The sequence below is a fragment of the Homalodisca vitripennis genome, chromosome 5 (assembly GCF_021130785.1).
Source record: "Homalodisca vitripennis isolate AUS2020 chromosome 5, UT_GWSS_2.1, whole genome shotgun sequence".
Classification (NCBI taxonomy): Eukaryota; Metazoa; Arthropoda; class Insecta; order Hemiptera; family Cicadellidae; genus Homalodisca; species Homalodisca vitripennis.
The window spans coordinates 34,671,735-34,695,426 of NC_060211.1; the positions used below are offsets into that span (position 1 = coordinate 34,671,735).

At 35.7% G+C, this 23,692-nt stretch overlaps 1 protein-coding gene across 5 annotated transcripts in view; it reads left to right on the forward strand.

The window, feature by feature from the left end:
- LOC124361981 (CREB-binding protein-like) overlaps positions 1 to 23,692 on the forward strand; it is a 64,952-nt gene that overhangs the window by 13,252 nt on the left and 28,008 nt on the right. For all 5 annotated transcript variants that reach the window (XM_046816095.1, XM_046816094.1, XM_046816093.1 and 2 more), the window contains exons 2-6: positions 7,308 to 7,486; positions 15,347 to 15,530; positions 16,780 to 16,971; positions 19,475 to 19,653; positions 22,361 to 22,556. In XM_046816095.1, the coding sequence (XP_046672051.1) occupies positions 7,337 to 7,486; positions 15,347 to 15,530; positions 16,780 to 16,971; positions 19,475 to 19,653; positions 22,361 to 22,556 (901 nt within the window). In that variant the 5' untranslated portion in view covers positions 7,308 to 7,336. The remainder of the gene's footprint in view (positions 1 to 7,307; positions 7,487 to 15,346; positions 15,531 to 16,779; positions 16,972 to 19,474; positions 19,654 to 22,360; positions 22,557 to 23,692) is intronic.

Below are 23,692 nucleotides of genomic sequence, written 5' to 3' on the forward strand. Positions count from 1 at the left end.
ATGACCGATCTGGCAGGCCAGAAACGCTGAAAGTGTTGAACGTGTTCGTGCAGCAATTAATGAAAATTGTCAGTTTGTAACATTTTACACGAAGATTTAAAAATGAACCGTGTTTCGGCAATATTTGTTCCTCGGCTGCTGACAGAAGACCAATAGAACTGTCGACTTGAAATCACACAGGACAATCTGGATTTGATAAAAAGTGACCCAGGGCTATTTAAAAAAGTTATTATTGATGAAGAGTCATGGGTTTATGGCTACGACTCTGAAACAAAGGCTCAATCTTCACAGTGGAAAACTCGTGAAGAGTAACGGCCGAAAAAAAGCAAGACAAAGTCGAAGCAATGTCAAGACAATGCTGTCAGTTTTTTTGACCAGGACGGCGTTGTTCATCATGAATATGCTCCAAGAGGCCGAACAGTGAATAAGGAGTATTATCTTGAGGTCCTAAGGCGGCTACGAGATGCAGTGAACCTGAACTGTGGACAAGCCGTGACAGGATCCTGCACCACGACAACCAGCTCATTCCTCAAATCTTATTCAGCGTTTTTTGCTCAAAAACACAACATCAACCAACTACGACAGCCTCCCTACAGTCCTGACATAGCTCCTTGTGACTTCTGGCTATTTCTGAAATTAAAAATTCCTTTGAAAGGAAAAAGATTTGACGATGTTGAACAAATAAAACAAAATGCGATGAAGGACCTGTTAGCCATTCCGCAAAATGAATTTAAGGAGTGTTTCCAGAAGTGAGAGGAGCGTTGGAATAAGGTAGTGGCTTGTGGAGGGGTGTACTTTGAAGGGGACCAGATTGCCGTTGCCGCCAAGTAACGTCAGTTAATGCCAGACGTCAAGGTCGGATACTTTTTGGACACACCTCTTAAGTCCTTTTACTTAAACTGGGGTTGGTCGAGTTGTGAGCTTGGAAAATGTTTTTGCTCTCAAAATCGATTGTAGCGAGATATCGACTAGTAACCATGAGTAGCTGCCGTTCGGAACGTCGTGAGTGGAGGGATTGAGCACCCAAGTGGATAGTTGACCTTCAGTTTGTGCAGTGCCTCTGTGTTTACCAGTTCCACTCGGTAGTGAGCAACGCGCTCATCTCGACTACAGCGTCAGTGTTTTTAACATTTTTTACATATTAAATAGTTTGTTTTGCGTATATTTTTTTCTTATGTATGGTGTTATTTTGTGTTTAACATCATGAATAACAATGTAATAGTCCAATGGCTAGAGGAAGAATTAGAATAGAAGATAATTCAGGTTTAGATGGAAACGCATCTAACGATTCTGATGTTGACGAGGAAATGAACAGTAACCATAATAGTGAGAGTGAACAATCAGCAGCAGAAGATGTAGCTGAAGAAGACAACAATCATCCTTACTATATCGGTCGTGATAACATAACCAGGTGGAATATTTATAAGCCCAACCAGAATTGACGCCGAGCTCATAGAAACATCTTCTTGGAGTTATTGTGTAAGCTAGAAACGCTACAACAGTTTTGGAAGTATGGAGCCTTTTTTCCCTATTCAGGTTTTAGAAGAAATAACACAGTACATTAAGAACAAACTTCAGAAAATTAGAGAAAAGTACAGTCGTGAATCAGATGTAACTGAAATTAAGGCACTAATTGGATTGTTTTGTTTGAGTGGGTTAATGAGATCTTTCCATGTCAATGTAAAAGATGTTTGTGCGGTTGGTGGAACTGCAGCTGAAATATTTAGGCTTGTTATAAGTTACAGATGATTTTTATCTATTGACTGAGCTCTGCGCTTTGATGATGCACAAAACAAGAGTATGAAGACAAGCTCTTGACAAACTCGCACCGGTAAGGAACTTATTTGAAGTGTTTGTCAAAAAATGTCAATAAGCCTACAGCGTTGGGAAATACCTAACACTGGATGAAATGTTGGAATCCTTCAGAGGAGCCTGCAGTTTTAAACAGTACATGCCTAAAAACCCAGCAAAGTATGGTTTGAAGATGTTTGCAGTGACGGATGCTAAAATGTTTTATACACATAATTTAGAAGTGTACTTTCCAAGACAACCAGATGGCCCTTTTCGTGTTGAAAACTCAACAAACGCAGTAGTGAAGAGAATGACTGCACCATACCATGGATCGGGCCGAAATATCACTATGGACAATTGGTTTTCTCAGTGCAAGTTGTTAATGAGTTAGCGACTCAAAAGAACTTGACAGTAGTGGGGACTCTAAAAAAATAATTATTTCTTTTTATAAAAATCAAGGGAGGAGTCGATGTAGTTGACGCATTGACATCCAGTTATTCAGTCGGGAGAATATCATTTCAATTGCCGCTGCACATCTTTTACTCTATCCTTGATATTGGTGGAATAAATGCCTAAGTAATACTAAATGGCAACACTGGTGAAAAGCTTCCTTGAAGGAAGTTTCTCAAATGCTACTTCTAAAGGATGTGAATAATAAAATTCTCCTGTTTCTCGTTTTTGCCTACCCTCTGGCTTTAGATCTTATCAAGCCACATATGACCACAATGGCTTCTAATTAGTTTTAATATAATGACTCTAATTTAGTCCATCCTAAGTGCTATAGTGAATTGCAACACTTCAAGAGGACTCTGAAAGGAGCCAAAAAGCAATATGTATTGCCAGAAGAAGCAAGTGACTCAGAGTAGGAAACCAAAAACCTAGTGTAAATATATTTTGTTTTTTTTTCTTCAATTATAAAATGTTAAAAACTGTTATATATTACTCTATATCATCAAACATAAAAAAGGTAAAAAAACATATTGAATATTTGTTTGATAGTACTTATTTCATTGTGTTGCCTAGCAACTGAAAAACAGCAAATTTGCACTTTTCTGTATAAACATAATTGTTATCGCTTTTTTTATTTTTTAACCAATAAAACTATATATTTTTGTGTTTATAACTAAATTGGCTACAATTTGGCTATCCTACATGTTCTATTCATCTTAAATTTTTGTGAGGATAGTTTTATGTAACATAATTTTTTCACACATAAAATTATAGTCACGATAAATGGCATATTTTTTTTATTTTTTAAAATCTCCTATTAAAACTTATTTAGTTTTATTCTCTGTTTTATAACAAAAACATTGATGTATAACACTTTGTACTTAAATAAAAAAAAAAATTGTATGAATTTACCGTGAGAGCCTGCAAATTGCATGAAAAGTGCCGACATTTAAGAAATTCTGATAGACACTTCCAGGGACTTCTTCAAGGATAGACACATATCCTTGAAGAAGCCTGATAATGATGCCAGTTCCAATTAAGCTAATAGTTCTCTCAAATCACTCAATTTGTTCCTAAAATTTAGTATAACTTCATCAGGCATGTTACTAATAACCAAAACAAAACATAAACTTAAAATAAATCAATTAGACAGACACCAAAACACAACGACAACAAACTTAACTAATAAAAGACAGTTGGCCCGGTCAGCTGGTCATAGTCAAAACAGTTGCTCGCACAAGATGTTTCTTCTAACCGTACTAAGAGGAATAAAGTTTGATTTATTGAGCAAAATATACCTCAATCTATAGCTCGAGGTATTTATTTTATCATCGATTGTTTTAAACTGAAACCTAGAAAATTCACAAATAATAACCGATTTCCGAAATGTCTGCTTACCGCTATATATACGGCAATGTCAGTACACGAGTGGCATAACTGCAGTATATACGGCAGTTGACAGTTAGAGTGTTAATAAGTTACAGAAAAAGAGTAGAGTACAATAAACGGACCCGGTTTTTATATCACTTAGTATAATCATTGATACTTAATCATCAATTATCAATGATTAATCATTGATTGGTTCTATATCATTGTACTCATATATAGAATATGAGTTTATTAATCATATCACCATATTTATAGTTATAATAACAATCATATTAAAAATTTAAATAATTAATATAATACACATAGTGACAATCTCATAAACAATAATAAAATGACAATAACATAACAAACATTTATTTATAAAATATTTTGTGATGTGTCTGAAGAAGATATCCTTGATATCGAAAGGCTTCACAAAATAATAAAAGTGTTAAATATTGGTTTTATGTTTCAACTAGCTGACCCGGCGAACTTCGTACCGCCTTAAAGGGTCCACAGCATCCACATTGGTGCTTGAAATGTGCAGAATAAAAGACAAAGTAAAAAATAAATCAAATTAGGTCCTATCTAATTTTTTTTCCTTCACAACTAATCTGAAATTTAAATAGAAAAACAAAATAAAAAACACAATTCGTAAGTTATCTAAAATAATTTAAATCGCAATAAGCAGCAAAGCAACAGATACATTAATTTATTAATATTGATTCTCTTTCTTCAGTCGAGTACCTTGTGATATACAACATTTTTTGTCTTGTTATTAGGTGCAAGAATGAATAAAGCAGATGGTTTGCTGACACGTGAACATGCCACATATAGTTGTCCACGAGAAAAACATGGATTTTCTAAATTTAGTCCAGAAACGCTCAAAGATTGGCCTTGTGATTTATTGATCGTCATGGCAAATGTAAGACGAATCGGAAACTGAGTTCGTTTAAATTCAAAAGGCATATCGGTAGGAATCATCGGAATCCTTGGAATAAGAACTTCCTCACCTTTAAATTTTCCTTTAAGAATCGTCGCGTGAATCACATTTATCATCAATTTTTTTACAACCAAACGCGTTTCATTACATAATTTTGGTTGATTTAGATTGCGAAGCATTATGACTACTGCACCAACCTTCAAAAGTAAATTATGGGGTGGTAAGCCGGGCACATCCAAAGAGTTTAAAAATTCAGTTGGATAGTTAGTGGCCTCACCTTCATTTGTTACGCAATCAATAGATTTGAATGTTTGCAGAGTACCATCAATTTGACTCTGAATTAAAAAGTTCAAGTCATCCACATCCTTGTTCCTAGCTGCCAAGATTGATCGCTCACTCAACTGTTATTTTTGTGATTAGTATTGATATTTGGGAATACTTTGCTGATTAGTTCATGTTTTGTTGAGATAAATGTGCAAAAATTGGATGGAAATGAAATCAATCCACTTTCTTGGTCTACAGAAACACAACCATTACCAATAGTCAACAACTGATTAGAAAATTTTTGAGCAGATGGATCGTTTAATAATTCAACTCTCATATTTGCAGTCAACTGTAGTTTTTTTACATAACGCCACAAATTTGATGATTTTAGGCAAGCGTTTATTTCATCAGCAGCAGTCGATCTAGGAATAACTGGCAGTGTTTGGTGGAAATCACCAGACAGTAAAATTAATGCGCCTCCAAAACATCTTGTGTCATTGCGCAGATCTTTCAATGTTCTATCAAGTGCTTCCAATGACGTTTATGGGCCATTGTGAAATCGTCCCAGATAATGATTTTTGACGCTACTAAAATTTTTGTCATTGCTGAGTTCTTTGATATGTTGCACGTTTGTTGCTCAATGGTTTGAAGATTCAAAGGCAGTTTCAGCGCATTATGTTGGCCCTCGGACATTTACCAACAACAATCGCAAAAAGAAGCATTCATCATTCTTCGGATTAACTGTGTAAATACGACCCAGAGCATCTGTAGAACGTACACCTGGATGACCAGTAACCACATCGCCTTGCTTCCGACGTTGAAATTTTTTGATGAAGAGTTCCAAGTATAGTATCGTGGCATCTCAGAGTATAGCAAAGTTTGTGCGAACAGATCGCTCTGACAAATCTAAAAAAAACTGGTCAATGTTGTCGCTGGAGGTAAAGCAGCACGTTGGACCACATTAGATTCGGTGAAATACACTCGTTGACCATTCTCAAGATGAACCGACAAATGTAAAACAGTAGGATGGCATTCATAAATAGGAAATGAGAATATACGCCAAATTGCCTCATTGCAGTTTACATATCGACCAACTTGATAACGCATGATTTCATCGTAGGTGTTAGAGGCTTGGATTCCAAAAACTGCCATATCACTTCCTTTAGTAACATATTTGCAGACATATTGGGCCATACCAACACGACGCTCTAGTCGTCCGATTTCACGTTCTTCTTCAGTAGAATTGTTCACAACGTTACGAAGCCTTCTTGCATTACGGCTTTGTTGAGACAGATTTGATCTTCTGGGTCGTGGCATCTTTATAATAATCCTCTCAATGTTCACAAACACTCGCAAATCGTTTAATTTCGTGCGAAACAAAGTTATCCGAACCGAAAGCAATCGAAGTAATAAGTTGTTTGTCTTTTTTAAAAACCAACAGATTGTTGCAAAGGTAAAAAAAATCACTTCATGATTGACTGATTATCAAGTAAAACTGAAAGGACAATCTATATGTCAGTAGCCATGATTTCATTTTGTTTGACTGAGTAACCCAGAAAAATGACACAGGCAGCTGTCAAAGTGTCAATCAAATTTACAGTTGTTTGTTTACATTTTGGAATTCAGGCAATTGTTTTTTTCAAGATACAGTCTTTTTACTCTATGCTTTCAAACTATAGGTATAAAGAAATTTAAAAATAGTAATTAAACGATATAAACATGTTTCTTTTCTCGCATTATATATGTTTACAAAGAACAGCTGATTAAATTTGAACAGGCTCTTTCACTTAATAACATATGTTTGCTGCAATGCATTTCTTACGGGTATTTTTGTAACTTTTAGAGACCAGTGGGGCAGAATCCTGAATCGGGAACGGGATAAAAAGTATCCTATGTCCTTCTCCCAGTTCTTAGCTACCTCCTTACCAATTTTCAGCCAAATTGGTTCAGCCGTTCTTGACTTATAAATAGTGTAACTAACACGACTTTCTTTTATATATATATAGATGTAAATAAGTTATCAGTACCAATATAAGCTCCACCTACAACATTGATATTGTATTCTACAATAAATATCTACATGACAGACATTTTCATAAGTAAAGATTGGATGTGGTTTTCTTCATACATTACTTTTAAGAAAAATTGGTACGGAAAGAAGTTTACAATAGTCATGTTTTTGCAAGTGACTAAAATAAACTGTTAAATGCCGAGAGATTTTTTAGTTGTTTCTAGGTCATTAAAATTTCTTCTACAACATTGTAGTTTTTGGCTCTTGACTCATACCAAGGTTTCTTGCCTCTTTTGGCTGTCCTAAAGTTGTGTTTTGTGGCTAACAACTTCTTGTTAAAATATTGCTCTCATGTATTTGAAACTCTGTTAACATTCAGCAACATTGTTAAAGCTTTAGTTTTCTTTCTTAGAATATTCTCTCCTTAAATTGAACTAAATGTGTGTAATGTTATTGAAAATATAAATTTTGAATGTACAGGTGGTCAAGTGGTAACCAATGAGGTTGGGATGGCGCAGCAGACCCAGACCCCCACCAAACCCTCTACCTCCATTCCTGATGCCGAGAAACAGAAACTGATACAACAACAACTGGTGCTGCTTCTCCATGCATACAAGTGTCAAGGGTGGGAGAGCCGGGAAAACGGTGAGACATGGCAGGTACGGTGATAATGTTATACTGCATTCAATTTTAACAATTTAGGTAAATTTAAAAAAAAATTATGATTAACTCTTAAGATGAATTAATCATGTTTAGATTGTATGTAGTTGCCTTAAAGATTTTTTTTACAATTTTGCATTTCAGTTTTGTCATTTAATACTTTTCCATTTTCTTTAAAAAAATACATTACTATATTTGAGTTTAAGAATAGTCTGTTAAAAGATCTTAAATAAAAAAGTGGATATTAGGCTCAGTAGACAAAACACATTTTTTCATTCTATTAGAATTTGTATTTGTTCCAGAAGCTAGGAAGGTTTTTTTTGTTCCGGAAGCGAGTGGGGGTAACCAGCTGAGTTATAATTGAGTCTTGACAAATTTAATATTTTTATCCAGTTTTTAAATATAATCGTCTATAAACGGAACTCTGAACGGTCGTTATCGTATCGTGCGTGAAATAGTGCAATCGCTTAAACTATCCTTCACCGTAAGTACATAATATCATTGTACAATATTAATGAGATAACCTCTAAAGGTCGTTTTAATAATTGGAAATCGTACACGAGGTCCTGTTGCCACTCATTGAGATTGGCGCACGCGCTCTGATATCATCGTATCTGGAGTGAACGGCTCCGCTATCTATGATCGCCCCGGCGGAACTAACTATTAAGTAAAGATAATTGGAACCCACGCACAGTCAGATTGATTCGCCTGCAATCTAGAAGATACTATCCCTGCACTATATAACTATGTTGAGGAAGTCTTCAGATAAGTTGAAGGTTCACATATTGTAACTTTTGGAGCGTGTGTAGATAATCCCTATTATTAATCGATTACAGTGAGCATAGTACGTAACATGGACTTTACTCTTGAACAAACAAAAAGTGGTAAAGATTGTATCGTTTTTAAGAATCATAAATATAGGGAAAGGAGAGAATATGCTAATGGTGATATAAACTGGAGTTGTCTTGGCCGTACCTGTGGAGCATCGTTGAGAACGGATTCAACAAAAACAACACTAATAGCTATCTGCAACGAGAAACATTCTGGCGATCACCCGATTACGATGAGGACTTTGTCACCTAGCCCGTTAATAACATCTCCTGGTAATATCTTAACGACAGATGCCAGTCAATATAGTGCCCTGCCATCCTCCCCACTAATATCGCAATTAATATGTGCTAAAAAGAAGTACAGCGTCGAGTGCCAGACTGAAGACATGCATTTGAAAACTAAGGATGAGTTAGTGGGTCGGATTAGTGAACTAACTAGTAGACAAGCTGGTTTGGTGGATAAGATACAGGAGTTGACTAGACAGCTTGAAGAAGCGAAAGTTGAGTTAAACAGGCACAGAGTTGTGAATGTTCAAGCATTGGCGAAGACTAATGTCTTTACATGTGACTCGTCCATCCAAACAGAAATTAAATCCTCAGATAAATCACTACAGACAGAAAACGAAGAGAATTGTGTTCAATGCAAAATACTACAAGAGGAAGCAGAAAAAATGATTTCCACTATCCGAACAATGGAGGAAGGAGTTCTAGCAGCTAAGGAAAATTCACAATATCCTGAGTTTTTGGAAATTAATAACAGATTTACAGTTTTGTCCGAGGAAGAAGAGAGTGAGCTATTCCCATCAAACTTACAGAGGGGAACAAGAAAAGGAAAGAACTATTCTCGTAAAAACACAATACAAAGATCAGTCGGTCTCGGTAGTGGTCCAATAAGACACGAGTCCAGGTCATACAGTTCAACGGAGAAAAATCCTATTGAACTTGTAGATGTATATGGAGATAGCCATGCAAAAAATTTGACAGACAAATTGTGTAAACATCTGAACAGACATTCGGGTGTGTTTGTTTGTGCAAACGCTGGCGCTCCTCTTCATTATGTACTAAAAAACTGTGAAGAGTTGGCATCAACGCGTGGAGATAAGGATGCTGTTTTCATAATGGCGGGTTCTAATGATGTCAGCACCATTAACGAGGATAGAAGGTCGCCAGGGAACTCCGTGGTGGAACAACTCACTCAGTTTGTTAAGACGAATAGACATACAAATTTTGTAGTGGTAAATTTATTTCACCGACATGATCTCCCTCCTAACGGACTAATTAATAGAGAAATTAAAAGAATTAACGAAAATTTAAACATATTAAAACAAGAAAGAGTACCTATTGTGGACGTTAGTACTTTCAGTAGAAAATTATTCACCCGGCATGGCCAACACCTGAATGGCCTTGGCAAAAACATACTATGCGGAGAAATGCTGAAGTCCTTGAAAAATGTGAATCGTCAAGACTGCGTTCCTACCCATGAGATCGCTTCATCTTCGACAGAGAACACATTGCAGCTGGCTCCAGAAACACAGCAAATCTCTGCAACTGAGCTGAATGGTGAGAGGTGCCAGAACGTAGACGTGACGGCAACACATCCTGCGGCAACTGGAGACTGCGGCCGTGCACCGGTGGAGGGCAGACCGACAGCATCATTGACCGGGGATCCAGCAGCGCTTCCGACATTAATGATCAAGGATGGACTTAAGTTATCGGACTTGAATAGTTTTCCACATTTGCCTTTATCCGTAAATGATGATTCAGATTTTTTAGTGAAAACTGGCCAGAGGAGAATTCATCGAAATTAGAGGAGTTTGACAATTTTTCTACCTTAGTAGAAACAGCTGGTAGCAGAAATGGGGATGAATTCAGCATATACCATCAAAATATAAGGAGCGTTAGACACAAGGTTTCGGAGCTCTGCTTGTCGTGGGCTCGGGCCCCTGATATAATCTGCCTCACAGAACACTGGTTGGGCGATGGGGAGTTGGTGGTAATCCCACAGTATTCATGTGTAACATCTTTCTGTCGGAAAAATTCCGCTGGCGGTGGGGTGGCCATCTTTAGACACAATGAGTCAATATTTGATTTCTCTGTAACACGGCTAGCCGAGCTGGAAATTGAATTTTCAAATGAAGATTGCTTTGAATGCGCAATTGTAAAATTAGAGTTTAAAGTTGGTGATCAGTCTTTCTTGGACACTTCAGTAATTAATTTGGTTTGTGTCTATCGTCCACCCTGTAAAAACAAAAACGATTTTTTGCTTAAAATGGAGCAGCTGTTGACTGGCCTATTAAGGCGAAATCAACGAACTATAATATGTGGGGACTTTAACTTGAACTTTTTAGCAAGTAACGATTCTCATGTTACATTATTATGACAAGTATTTTTCTCCTTTAACATGAGGGAAATTTTAAATCAACCAACAAGATTAACTGCAACCGGTGCATCTCTTCTGGATAATGTTTTTACAGATGTTCAAAGTAACATCCGATGTGAGGTGACATTTAATGGATTGTCCGATCATCATTCTCAAATTATTTATCTCACCAAGTGTCTGAGGGTAGAAAGGGTCTCTATTTTAAAACGAGTGTTCTCCAAGAACCAGATTCAAAATTTCAAGTCCATACTGGCTTCAACGGATTGGTCCATTTTATCAACATTAAAGGATGTGAATTCAAAGTTTGAAGCATTCATGAATTTAATTAATAAAGCTTTTTCAATCTCCTTCCCGTTTAAAGAGTCGAGGCCTAAACAAAAATACAATGCAACTTTTGAGTTTGATTACAAAATTAAGGAGATGGCGTCCAAAAACAGAGATCTATCAATTTTGGTTAGGGATTTTGGTGATCCGGATTTGAAACGCCTGCTCAATCGGCGTCGTACTATTCTGAGGAATCTTGTAAACTGCCGTAAATGTTTACTAACATCTAGAGCAATTTCCGATAGCGACAACAAACAAAAGACAGTTTGGGAAATTATCAAACGTGAAACTAGAGACACGAAACCGCATGAAAATATTGCTTTGTTGAATGGAGGAGTTGTGGTTGATTCACCTGGGGAAGTTGCTAGCATGTTTAATTCAGTCTTCTGTGGTGTGCAATCAATTGATGGCTTGCGTTTGGATAGTGGAGCATGTTCACGTGGAAGAGTAATCCCTCAATCTTTCTTTATTATGCCAATCACACCGGATGAGATTGAAAAAAGCATCATATCAATGAAAACCAAAAAGTCTTCGGGGGTTGATGAAATGTCCGCTTGGTTGTTGAAGCAATGTTACGGTTGTTTTCTAAATCAAATGTGTATTCTGTTCAATGAATCAATTGCAGGTGGTGTTTTCCCAAATTGTTTCAAAATAGCTAAAGTTGTGCCAGTTTTTAAGAAAGGTGATCGGGAATGTGCGGACAACTACAGACCGGTGTCTCTCTTGCCTACTTTATCTAAGGTGCTGGAGAGACTCGTTTGTTCTCGTTTGACTGCTTTTTTACAGCGCCACAATGTACTGGTCCCAAATCAGTTTGGATTTAGACAGAATCATTCAACAGCTGACGCAGTGATTTCTCTTGTTGACCAAATTATTGACCACCTAGAAAAACGCCAGGCAGCCTTAGGAATCTTTTGCGACCTTTCAAAGGCGTTCGATCGTGTAGACCATAACATATTGTGTTCTAAGCTGGAAGGTTATGGAGTTAGAGGCGTAGCTCTTTCATGGCTACAATCGTATTTAACTCACAGGCAGCAGTTCGTTCAGGTTGGGTTTTCGAAATCAGGTTTGATTGAGAACAAGTATGGAGTGCCGCAGGGTTCCATTCTAGGCCCATTACTTTTTATCCTCTACATTAACGATATTCATGTGTGCAGGGGGGACGCAAATTTGGTACTCTACGCGGGTGATGCTACGGTTCTTCTCGGTGGCTCGGATAGTGATGTGGACCTACGAGCATCTTCTTCCCTCGTAAATATTGACAGTTGGCTCTCGAAAAATAACCTAATGTTGAATGCTAAGAAAACCACATTTATTCAGTTTCTAACAAAAAATAAGCAACACTCTGATTTATTGATTAACATAAATGAAACTTCATTAGAACCATCTAAATCTACGTGTTTCCTGGGTGTAACCATCGATAGTAGATTGCAGTGGTCTACTCATGTATCTGGGTTGTGTGGTAAACTGAGTCAAATGTGTTTTGCATTACGAACTCTGAGTACTTTTATGGACAGAGATGGGTTGGTGACTGCTTACCACGGGTGTTTCGCTTCGTTGTTGGCGTATGGGATTGAGGTCTGGGGTGGAGCCTCCCCTGCAGAACATGCATTTTTGGTCCAAAAGAGAGCTGTACGGATCATATGCAGGGTCCCAAATCTTCATTCATGCCGTGGTTTATTTAGGAATCTCAACATTCTAACAATGACATCCCTTTACATTTTTAGAGTTGTCATGTATGTGAGGAAGCATCTGTGTCAGATTCCGTCAGTGGGAAGCACTCATGCCTACCCGACGAGGCACGGCACTTTGCTTCGTACTCCCTCACATCGATTGTCCCTGCACGAGACTAGAGTGATGCACGCGGGTGTAATTTTTTATAATGCTCTCTCTCAAACTTTGAAGGAGGTTTGTGAACTGACAATTTTTAAAAGAAACCTGAGGAGATACTTAATAGTAAAGGAATTTTATAGTGTAAATGAATTCCTCTCTGACAGTGGCTTTTAAATTTTAATTTAAATAATTGTTTTTGTGTACTTATTTCTTTCTTTTGACTACTATTCAATGTGATTTTGTTGATAGCACTTTTATATTTAAGTTTAGATTTATACTATATTGACGATTGCGATGTACTTCTGTGTACCTTATGCAATAAAAAGAATTGAATTGAATTGAATTGAAGCCCTTTCTGGCCGGCTGAAATACTGGATTAGTTATTTCAGTGTTAATTCTAATAATCGTTTTTATGTTATCTTGTATAACTATCTTCCAGTTTAGTTCAAAACTTGAAGTTAATTTGGAAATTGTTCTATATCCATGTATAAAATTATGGTATCAGTGGAGTTAACAGCCAGAATAGCGAATCAAAATTTCAACATTATTAATATACTGTATTCTGCTCATCCTCCTCAACAAAAATATATATTGTTTTACAGGGTAGAAGTCACAAATAACTTTGTTTTTTTAATAATTGAAATGTAGATGTAAATTTGTAAATATATTCATGTAATGTGCTTCATGTTATCTATTATTTTTTGTGTTACATGCTCCCAATAGCTTTTCTGTGTGTTCTGCGGTTCGAACATTTTAGTTATGCACCATCTACAGGTTCGTGCAGTCTCTTAACAAAGGTGTCTACTCGTATTACTCAGTCACGGCGATTTTGTTTCCCTTGGGGCGGCCTACTACCATGCACTTGAGGGCTTTTCGCGCACCCCGGAAACACACCATGAGGCCTACCAGTCTATAATTTCAGCAGTTCCACAAACCGCTGAAAACAACCTATCAGGTCCTCCTGGGGAAATTCACCACCCCTGTCTAAAATACGAAAGATGGCATACCGCTCCCTTGCTGTTAAAGGGCAGTCAAAGAACAGGTGCTCAGCAGTTTCATCCTGCTCATTACACATTCTGCAGAGCAGATCCTCCTGAACAATGCCGACTCTGTGAAGATGCTTCCTCAGGTGACCATGCCCCGTGATAAGACCAATAACCTGAGAAGACATTGATCTATTTAATGAGAGAAGGTCCGACGCCACCCTGGAGGAAGGCGTCTGTAATACCATTCTGCTCATTCTCAAGTCCGGATGCATCCTCCACCTTCTCCCATGCTCCGCGTGAACCCATTTCGAGACAACCCTAAAGGAATCACAACTTGGAACACCGCAGAACGGTTGAGGGCCCGTCATATTGTCGCTGAGCCCCGGCTGGCCATAGTCCGAATGACAATGTCCAGGGGGGGCGAGATTGAAGGGGCGATTTTTTGTAATTGTGTGTTGTTTTTAAATTGAGAAAAGCCATTTTTTTGTGATTGGAAGTTACCAAAAATATGTGGTATGTAAATACATAGTAGGTACATATGAAGTTATGGTTACGTTAGTTTTGCTTATTTATTCAACTTATGTTTGTTTTTACAGTATTTATTGGTTTTTTGAACGTTTAGTTCAATATTTATGTATTATTTTCAAATTTATTTTATCCACACCGAAAACGAGATTTGCGTTAACCTATTAACCTAATTAACCTATTATTCTTCTGAATAAAACAATTAGGCTTTAGGATAGTAAAATGATAAATAATGAATTGTAGAACATTCATAGTGAACTATTTTTCTTGTAAGATAGTAGGAAGTTACGGCTTGAGAAGATAAACTTTTCAATGCTATACGTTGTGCCCGTTTAAAATACCTCGATGTATGTGCCACCTAGTGGCTAAAGCTAGAGCACATATGATATTAGAGACCGGTGAATAGCGCCAAGTGGAGTGTCGTAGAACTAGTGCAGCGCGCACAGTTAAGAACTGGTAAATGGTAGAGCGATGTTATCACACTCTCGAGCACATGCATCTCATATTTCACACGAAGGTGCACACGAAGAAATATTAATCCGCAAGAGTAAAAGTTCCACTTTTAATGTTCTATAACATACCTTCGTTATATGTCATTTGAACCCATTAAAAGCTTCTACTGTTTTGTTAAGGAGGATGATAGCAATAGGTTAATAACGCAAAACTCATATTTTGCTGGGTCATCCGTTTATTTCAACAATACAAAAATTATTGTTCAATAATATGTTTTAAATAAGTTTTCTTAGTGATATTAATTGCATTAGAATAATTTTAGCAAACCAACACTCTCAAGTAATTATAAAGCCAAATATCTAAAAAATATAACTGATCAATACAGGAGACAAAGATCAAATTTAAGGATTCAACTTTAAGAGTATGAACCCTCATGATGAGCGTTCAGTGTAATTTTATTTATGATTGAAAAGGTGCTTAATTTTTTACTTGCTGGTGGAAGTAAACTGTTCCTGGTATGTTTTTAAGTGTACACTGCCACATTGCATGACGATGAGGAATTTGCTCAACCATATGACGACATGTCATGCTGGCAATTTCTGTTCTGTGCCTCAATGCCCGTCTTCTCGTCAAATAATCTCGCATTGGAGACACTGCATGAGGTCTGATTGTCCTGTCTGCATGCCGCTCAAGAATCGGAGTAATCCTAATGGTCAGTAGCAACAAAAACCTAGGATATGTTATAGAGCAGAATAAATAGTGTTTTTAGTCAGTCAAAATACAGCTATTGTTACATAATTTATTGTAAAAATGCTATTTGTTCTAGGAACACCTTAACCCTCGAGCTGGCAGTTGAAATTTCCTCAAGTGGCAGGCCATTTTGAGGTGTTTTGCAGTAGTATTGGTTTTTTATTTTTTTTAAATATAATTTGATTATAAACCTATATGTATTATATATCACTGTTTTCACAAGAAAATTTCCTTTTTATTCATGGAAATAAAAACCCAAAAATATAAGAAATTTATCACTTTTTTTTACTAAGTTTGTTTTCAAAAAATAAAAAAGGTATGTAAAAGTGGTGGGGGTGCACCTATAAAAGACATATTGTGTGAAAAAAAATATTTCCAAAATACCCAAAATGTTGAAAATTTTTTATAGTTTTAGAAAATGTATAGTTTACTACACTTTTTTTAATTAAAAACAATTATGAAATACTCTAATCTGAAGATAGTACAATACGGCTAAATTCGTTGCTATGGATACGACTGTGTTACAAAAATTTATCAAAACCTTAATTATTAGGCCTACTCGAAAAATTCATAAAATACATTAAAAGTAAGCCTATAAAAATAAATAAAGAAGCTTTATATCAAGATCATCGCATATGAAATTGATCCTAAAGCTAACTAAAACTATCACAACACTGCACATAGCCTAGAACACAAAATCTCACTAATATATTTTTTTACATATATTTCTTCATAACATGACAAAATAAACTGATAAAACACAATATACGAGAATTTATACGCATAAATAAACACACTTATTACATAAAAACACTTATTTCATGTAATAAACTTACGTTTTAGATGGACAAGAATAACGCGACCGGGTAACAATACAACAATGGCCGACTGTTTACAAACAACTCTCGTTTTCAATATGTCATACTTAAATCATGGCATACAAAACAAAACAAAATACATCGATCAAATCAGCAACTATTTCTGATTCCAGTGGTATATGAATCATTGCAGTTTAGTTCGTGTATTGATTATAACAGATGTCAAACGGGCACGTGTCAAATCGACTGATTTTCAGGCGACTGCCACTACAGAAACATTAATATCGACTGATAATCAGGCGACTGCCAGTTGTAGGGTTAATTTCTTTTTAGTTATATTATTCATGAATAAAGAGATTTCAATTAAATGTAATTGATATTTTTTATTGTCAGTGGTTTCCTATCAAGGAGCAACAGCTCAGCCTAACCAGTCTCCCTTGGACATGCAACGTGCATATGATTTTCGTAGCATCCTATGTCCACCCGCCTTCCAGCTGGTAGAACCTGGACCTGCTCGAGTGAGGTCAAAGATGCCGGTACCTACCCAGGGACCTCCAGATAGTATTCTAATTTCTCAACAACTCGGTATGTTTATTTCTTCCAATTTTGATAAACAGTTTGATTGTATATAATTATGTTTATTACATTGTTTAACATGGCTATATAGAGCTGGATATTTTAAAGATTATGTGACCTTAATCATCTCGTTACACTGAATATTGAAACCGATTTCAGCTCAGAACTTTTAAAACCACAAGACTTAAAAAACATCAAACTGCGCAAGGAAAGGACTTTGTTTAATTCCATACTGTAGCTGAAAAGATAGGATGCTCAAAGTATAAATATGACATACTGTACATGACGGAACGACAGACCTTACACATGACAATACATAAAAATCTATCTCCATTCATTTACAATACACACAAATTTTTGTCTGAGCACAGCGTACAACACAAATAACATTTGTAAAACACAACATTTTGTCGTCTATTCTGTTAATGGATTAGAACAAAGGTCATCTTTGTATTCTATTTCAGTTTTACTCTGGTGTGTTTTATTATATATTATGAGTTGTTTGAATTTCCATAAATGTAATGATGAATAAAAAAAACATACATTAATGGTATTATACAATGATAACATTCATCAAGTTCTATATGCATTATAAATAATACTCTTTATCTTGAGCTTGGATTTGACTACAGTAGTTGCTCCAGAGAATCAGCCAGCTGTCGGCAATAGCAGAAGCCCAACAGTGTGGCCAGCTGATCTTGTAGCAAACATGATTTCGTCAACTGACAAAGGAAAAAACAAGAACATTGTAAAGGCAGTGGTGAGCAACGGATAAAGGAACATCTGCTGGTTTGGTGGACTGTGCTGAGTTATCTGAAACTCTGGACATGGAACGAGGGAATCAAGAAAAGGAACATGTAAATCGTAAAGAAAATTTTATTGAGGTTAAATACAAAAAACTTAATCCTAATGCTTTGCAAACTAGTAATAATAATAGACCTGTTAAGACTACTAGCAAAAAACCTATGTTTTTAACTGGACGTGCATCTGTGAATAAGTTAAAAGTTGCTGGGAAACATAGATATATTTTTGCATCTAGATTTGCTGAGAATGTGCAGTGTGACTATGTGAAAGAATATTTAAATGACATTGTCAATGGTAATTATGAAATCTTGAAACTAATAAACAGATTTCCAGGTTATTGTTCATTTAAAGTCGGAGTCCCCCTATCACTATGGGAAAACATTTACGATCCTGATACCTGGCCAACCGTTACCTATATAAGTCGTATCAGGTATTCGCGCAAAAGTGCTCTTGAAGGACATTTTTTGGAACCAGGTCATGTAATGGAACCAGGTACATAAGCCTAATAGGCTCGACTCCTTTATACCAACCTAAGTCTACTTTAAATGGTCTGCAAGCTGATACGCCCTCTACATATCGTGAAACTGAGGTAAACTTAGCTCACATTAATATCAAATCTATAAAAAATAAAGTAAACTTGTTTAACATTTTTAACAGCACCACTAAGTGTGACATTCTTTGCTGGTGTACGGTAGAAGAAATTAATTTTTACTCTCCAGCTGATTTTGACCTAGCGGCTAGTTTCTGCAGAACTTCTTCATATGGTGGAAGTGCAATTTTTGTAAGGGAAACTTTTGAACAATCTTTTTAGGTTGTAAATGTTGATTTTATTTGTGAAACAAAACAGTTTGAAACTGTAATGATTGTTTTTTCTAGTATAAGTTTATTAATTGTGTCTGTATACCGTACCCCTGATTCTTCCATTGAACTTTTTGTTGATAAACTAACTCAACTTCTTGATTTTGTTAGCAATAATGTTATGTATCGTAATTTTAAGATTGTCATAGCTAGTGATATAAACATTGATCCCAGGAAACGCTGCTCAATGTCAGTTAAGTTCATACTGAAATCTTTTGACTGTTTTTGCCTCAATAACCTTCCCACTAGAGGGGACTCATGTTTAGGTAATTTTATATCCTACCTACATCCAACAATGTTTAGCTGTGATACAATACAAACAATGTCATATATCTTGCCTGTCATTTAGGCTTGCTTTTGAGACTTAAACTTTCTTTTACTTCTTTGCGCAACTTTTCTCTACCTACCAATAAATCTGTACAATCAAACATTAGTGTTAGAGTTTAAAACGATTTTAATGTTGAGAATTTTAAATGTAGGCTAAGTAATATTGTTTGGAATAAAGTAATTGTAGCTGCTGAAAACTTTGATGTAGCCTTTAATAATTTTATGGAGATTGTGTCTCACTCTTTTAATGAGTGCTGTCATTTGAAAAAAGTTAAAAATAAGAATCCTAGCAATAGTTCTTGACTCATACCAAGGTCTATTCATTGCTTTCTTGTCTTTTATTTGGTTGTCCTAAAGTTGTGTTTTTTGGCTGAGAATTTCTCGTTAAAACAAGGGTTCATGTCTTTCAAACTCTGTTAACATTAAGCAACATTGTAAAAACTTTAGTTTTCTTAGAATGTTTTCTCCTTAAATTGAACTAAATTGTATTATGTTATTGAAAATATAAATTTTGAATGTACAGGTCGTCGAGAGGTAAGTAACGAGGGTGGGATGGCGCAGCAGACCCAAACCCCCACCAAACCCTCTTCCTCCATTCCTGATGCCAAGACACAGAAACTGATACAACAACAACTGGCACTGATTCTCCATGCATACAAGTGTCAAGGGTGGGAGAGCCAGGCAAACGGTGAGGCATGGCAGGTATGGTGATAATGTTATCCTGGATTCGATTTTAACAATTTAGGTAAATTTTTAAAAATTTATGATTAATTCTTAAGATGAATTAATCATCTTAAGGTAGGTAATTAATCATTACAGGTTGGTAGGCCTGTCCTACAATGATTAAAAGCAAGTTTTATTCGTTCCATAAATATTAATGTACAGTCAGTGTAAACCAACTAGACACCACTGAACTTCATCAAAGTACAAAGATAGTGCGCGGTCATCGTAACAGACAGTAGATGTATAGGTTATCCGATCAGCCCGTAAGTTAAAAGTTTTAACTGAGTCATCAATTCCTAGAATGAGGTAGAAGAGGAGGGCTGCATCAAGCTTTTATCAGTTGGCGCATGTGCATTGGGATTCATTGATGCCAATTGTGCAATCCGCGAGTGACCTCCAGTTGTGTCAAGAAAGCTGATAAGCGGGTGTATGTGATTTTATCACAATTACAGATTATTGGGTCACCTTCACTCTTGTCAATGCATTACTTGTCTGTGTCCCATGAGTATCCAACATTTGCAGGCGAATAATTATACAAACTTAAATTAATTTAATTGAAAGTAGTTTTAGTCATATCGTATATACATTAAGAGCTGCTAGTAAAGGGAAATAATAATAGAAAATATGGCTTTCTAGAAAGTAATAAATTGGGCAAGGATTACATTGTTTTGGACTCTTCTAAATACCGAGAGCAGTGGACTTATGTAAACGGGGACGTAAAATGGCAATGTCTCAGCCACACGTGCAATGCTACAATAAGAACTAATGCTAGCAAAACTAAAATTATCACCCTAGTCAATGAAAAACATTCTGGCGATCATCCAATGACAATGCGTGCCCTGACAGTGGCAGCAGCCACCCCTTCATCGTCAGTGACTGGCTGCGCGTCCACGACAGCTTCCTCCGCCTTCTCTTCACTACCGCAGTCCGCTTCCGTCTCACCATGCGCCTTCACTTCTCCTCTCACAAACTCTCTTCCGGAAGATAACTTACAGTGTGGAGTGTCAAACAGATGACATTCACCTGAAAAGTAAGGATGAATTGGTTGCACGAGTGGAAGAGTTGACGTTACGTTAGTCAATGTTGGTTGATAAGATTCAGGAGTTGATGTTACAATTAGAAGACCGGAATGAGGGAAAACCTTGCGTCTCTTCCCAAGAGCCACTTACAGATATTGCATCGCAAACTGACAAGGAGGAAATGGTCGATAAGGCTATTGAAACAATACAACCATCTGATTGTAAGAAATGTACAATACTTTTGGATGAGACAAAAAACCTTATTCAAACTATACAGATGCTGGAAAGTAGAAAAAAAAGCAATAGCTACTCCGTTATTGATGATATTAAAGAGCTGGAAATATCAGACAACGTGAAAAAAATGGTGAATATACATAAGTTCAGCAGTGTTAAAGGAAAAAAACAAAATAAATCAAAGGCGAAAAAGCATGTCAGCAAACAAACAAATAATATAAAAAACAAGAATAAATCCATGCCACTGAAAAACAAACTGCCGGCACCGTCCATTCAACAACCACTAAAAGAATACCCACTAAAACACAGAAGGATTCACATTTTTGGAGATAGCCATGCCAAGGGATTGTCAACCATTCTACAAAATAAGGTGTCTTTTACGGCGTTGCTGAGTTCACGGACCGTGAGCCAGAGTTTTCAGGGGCCGACCTGTTTTAAGTCTTAAATTATGTTTTTAGGATTTTTATTGTATTTTAAAGTTTTAACCATTTTTCAACTTTTGTCTGTTTTACATTTTTAACTATTTAAAAGTATTTACGATTTTATATTTTTAATTATATTTAGTTGTTGTATAAATACTGTTTAACTTGACCAAGTTTAATTTGAAGTAACCTGTACTGATTGTGTATACTTGTAATTCAATATCATATTTCATGTTTTAAATAATAACCTGTTAAATGTTAAATAAAATTTTGTTTACTGCTCTAGACAGTTAGCTTAGAATTAAGATGAAAGTGAGGGATACTATACAATATATGAATTGTTTTAAAGCAATTGAGAGATGTATTATTATTATTATTATTATTGTATTTCTCCTTCAGTTTTTTTTATTATTACCTTTCCACACTTTAAATAATAAGATATATTACAATATTTTAATTTAAGATTAGTCTATTAAAGGATCTTAAATAAAAAAGTGGGGCTAAGTAGATAGATCAGCGTTTTTCATTCTATTAGAATTTGTATTTTGTTGCTAATTTTATTTTTCAAAGTGTAAATCCTCAGTCTAAATGTTACAATATTATTGTGTTTTAGGAACCATTTTCAGGCTGGCTGAAATGCTGGATTATTGATATCAATGTTTATTCTAATAATCGCATTTATGTGATCTTGAATAACTATCTTACAGTTTAGCTGAAAACTTGAGGTTAATTAGAAAATTTTACTATATACACATGTAAAATTATTGTTTTATTAATATGTTTACTTAACAATACTGATTGCATTAGAATAATTTTAGCAAACCAAAATTCTCCAGTAATTCTAAAGTCAATCAGATAAAAAATATAACTGATCAATACAGAGACATTGAACAGATTTGATTATTGAACTTTAAACAGAATGAATAATGAACCTTTATGATGAGTATTGGATGTAACTTGACTTATGATTTTCTACTGTTCTAAGTTAACTATTCCTAGTATGGGTTTCAGTGTACGCTGCCGCATTGCATGACGATGAAAAATGTGCTCAACCACATGACGACATGTCAGGCTGGCAAGTCCTGCTCCGTGCCTCACTGCTCATCTTCTCGCCAAATAATCTCACATTGGAAACATTGCACGAGGTCTGATTGTCCTGTTTGCCTGCCGCTCAAGCAAGCCGACAAGAATCTGAGTAATCCTAATGGTCAGTAACAACATAAACCTAGGATATGTTATAGAGCAGAATAAAATAGTGTTATTAATAAGTAACAGTTTAGCTATGGTTACATAGTTTTTGTCAAGATGCTATTTGTAATGGGAACACCTTAATTTATTTTTAGTTCTACAGGGTGTCCCAAAAGTAACCCGACAAACTTCTCAGGTGGTTTCCTTTCATCAAAATAAAGGAAAATGTTCACAGACACATATGTCCAGAAACGCTTTGTTAGCAAACTATGGCTAGCGAAAGATTTCACCCAATTTTCTGGGAAAGTACGGAAATAAAGCGAAACTGATGTTTTTATGGCATAAAGGTAGGTGTTAAATTATTGTATATTATGTAAAATGAACTGAAAAATTAAATAAAATACATCCCAGGCCTGTAAGACCACCCATATCTGAGATATCAAAACAAAATGTGCAAAATTCACTCTCGAAAAAACATGCTTTGTTAGATTTGAAGTACATTAACTTCATTAAATGGGTAATAAATAAGCACGAAAAATTGTTAACCAAAACTTATAGAAAATTTAATTCTGAATAGAATAATGTAAAGTAGATCAATAGTAAACAAACACAAAGTTTAAAAAGCGAATGTTTATTATTGTAAAAAGTTCCGTGCCCTTGATCTGAAAATGTAAATTGCATCTTATCTTATATAAAAATACAAGTACAAACAATAATACAGATTTAATACACAAACCAAAGATGATACAGTAGTTACTGCAACAGCTGAATTGTTGGACAGCTATACAATAATAACTTGAATTCAGTATTCTTGCAGCAGTGTTGCCAACTCTTGATTTTCAATAAACTAAAAGTCATTTGACGCTGTATTTTTTAAAATCTTGTTTCTCAACCTATAATGTTTAATACTGTAAGTAATTTGTATTTACTTGACTGAAAAAACATTTTAAAATGTTTTGTTTTTCCAAAGAACATTCATTTAAACACAGACACATTCATTTATGGCTCTTCAACACCAAATCAACGAAGATATAATGAGAGCTAATCTATATATCCATGAGCTATCCCATTCAATTCCTGGCGTCTATTTTCTAGATTTGACAGGATTATCAAACTGTGGTTATGATGCATCAGGAATAAATCTCAGTTATTTAG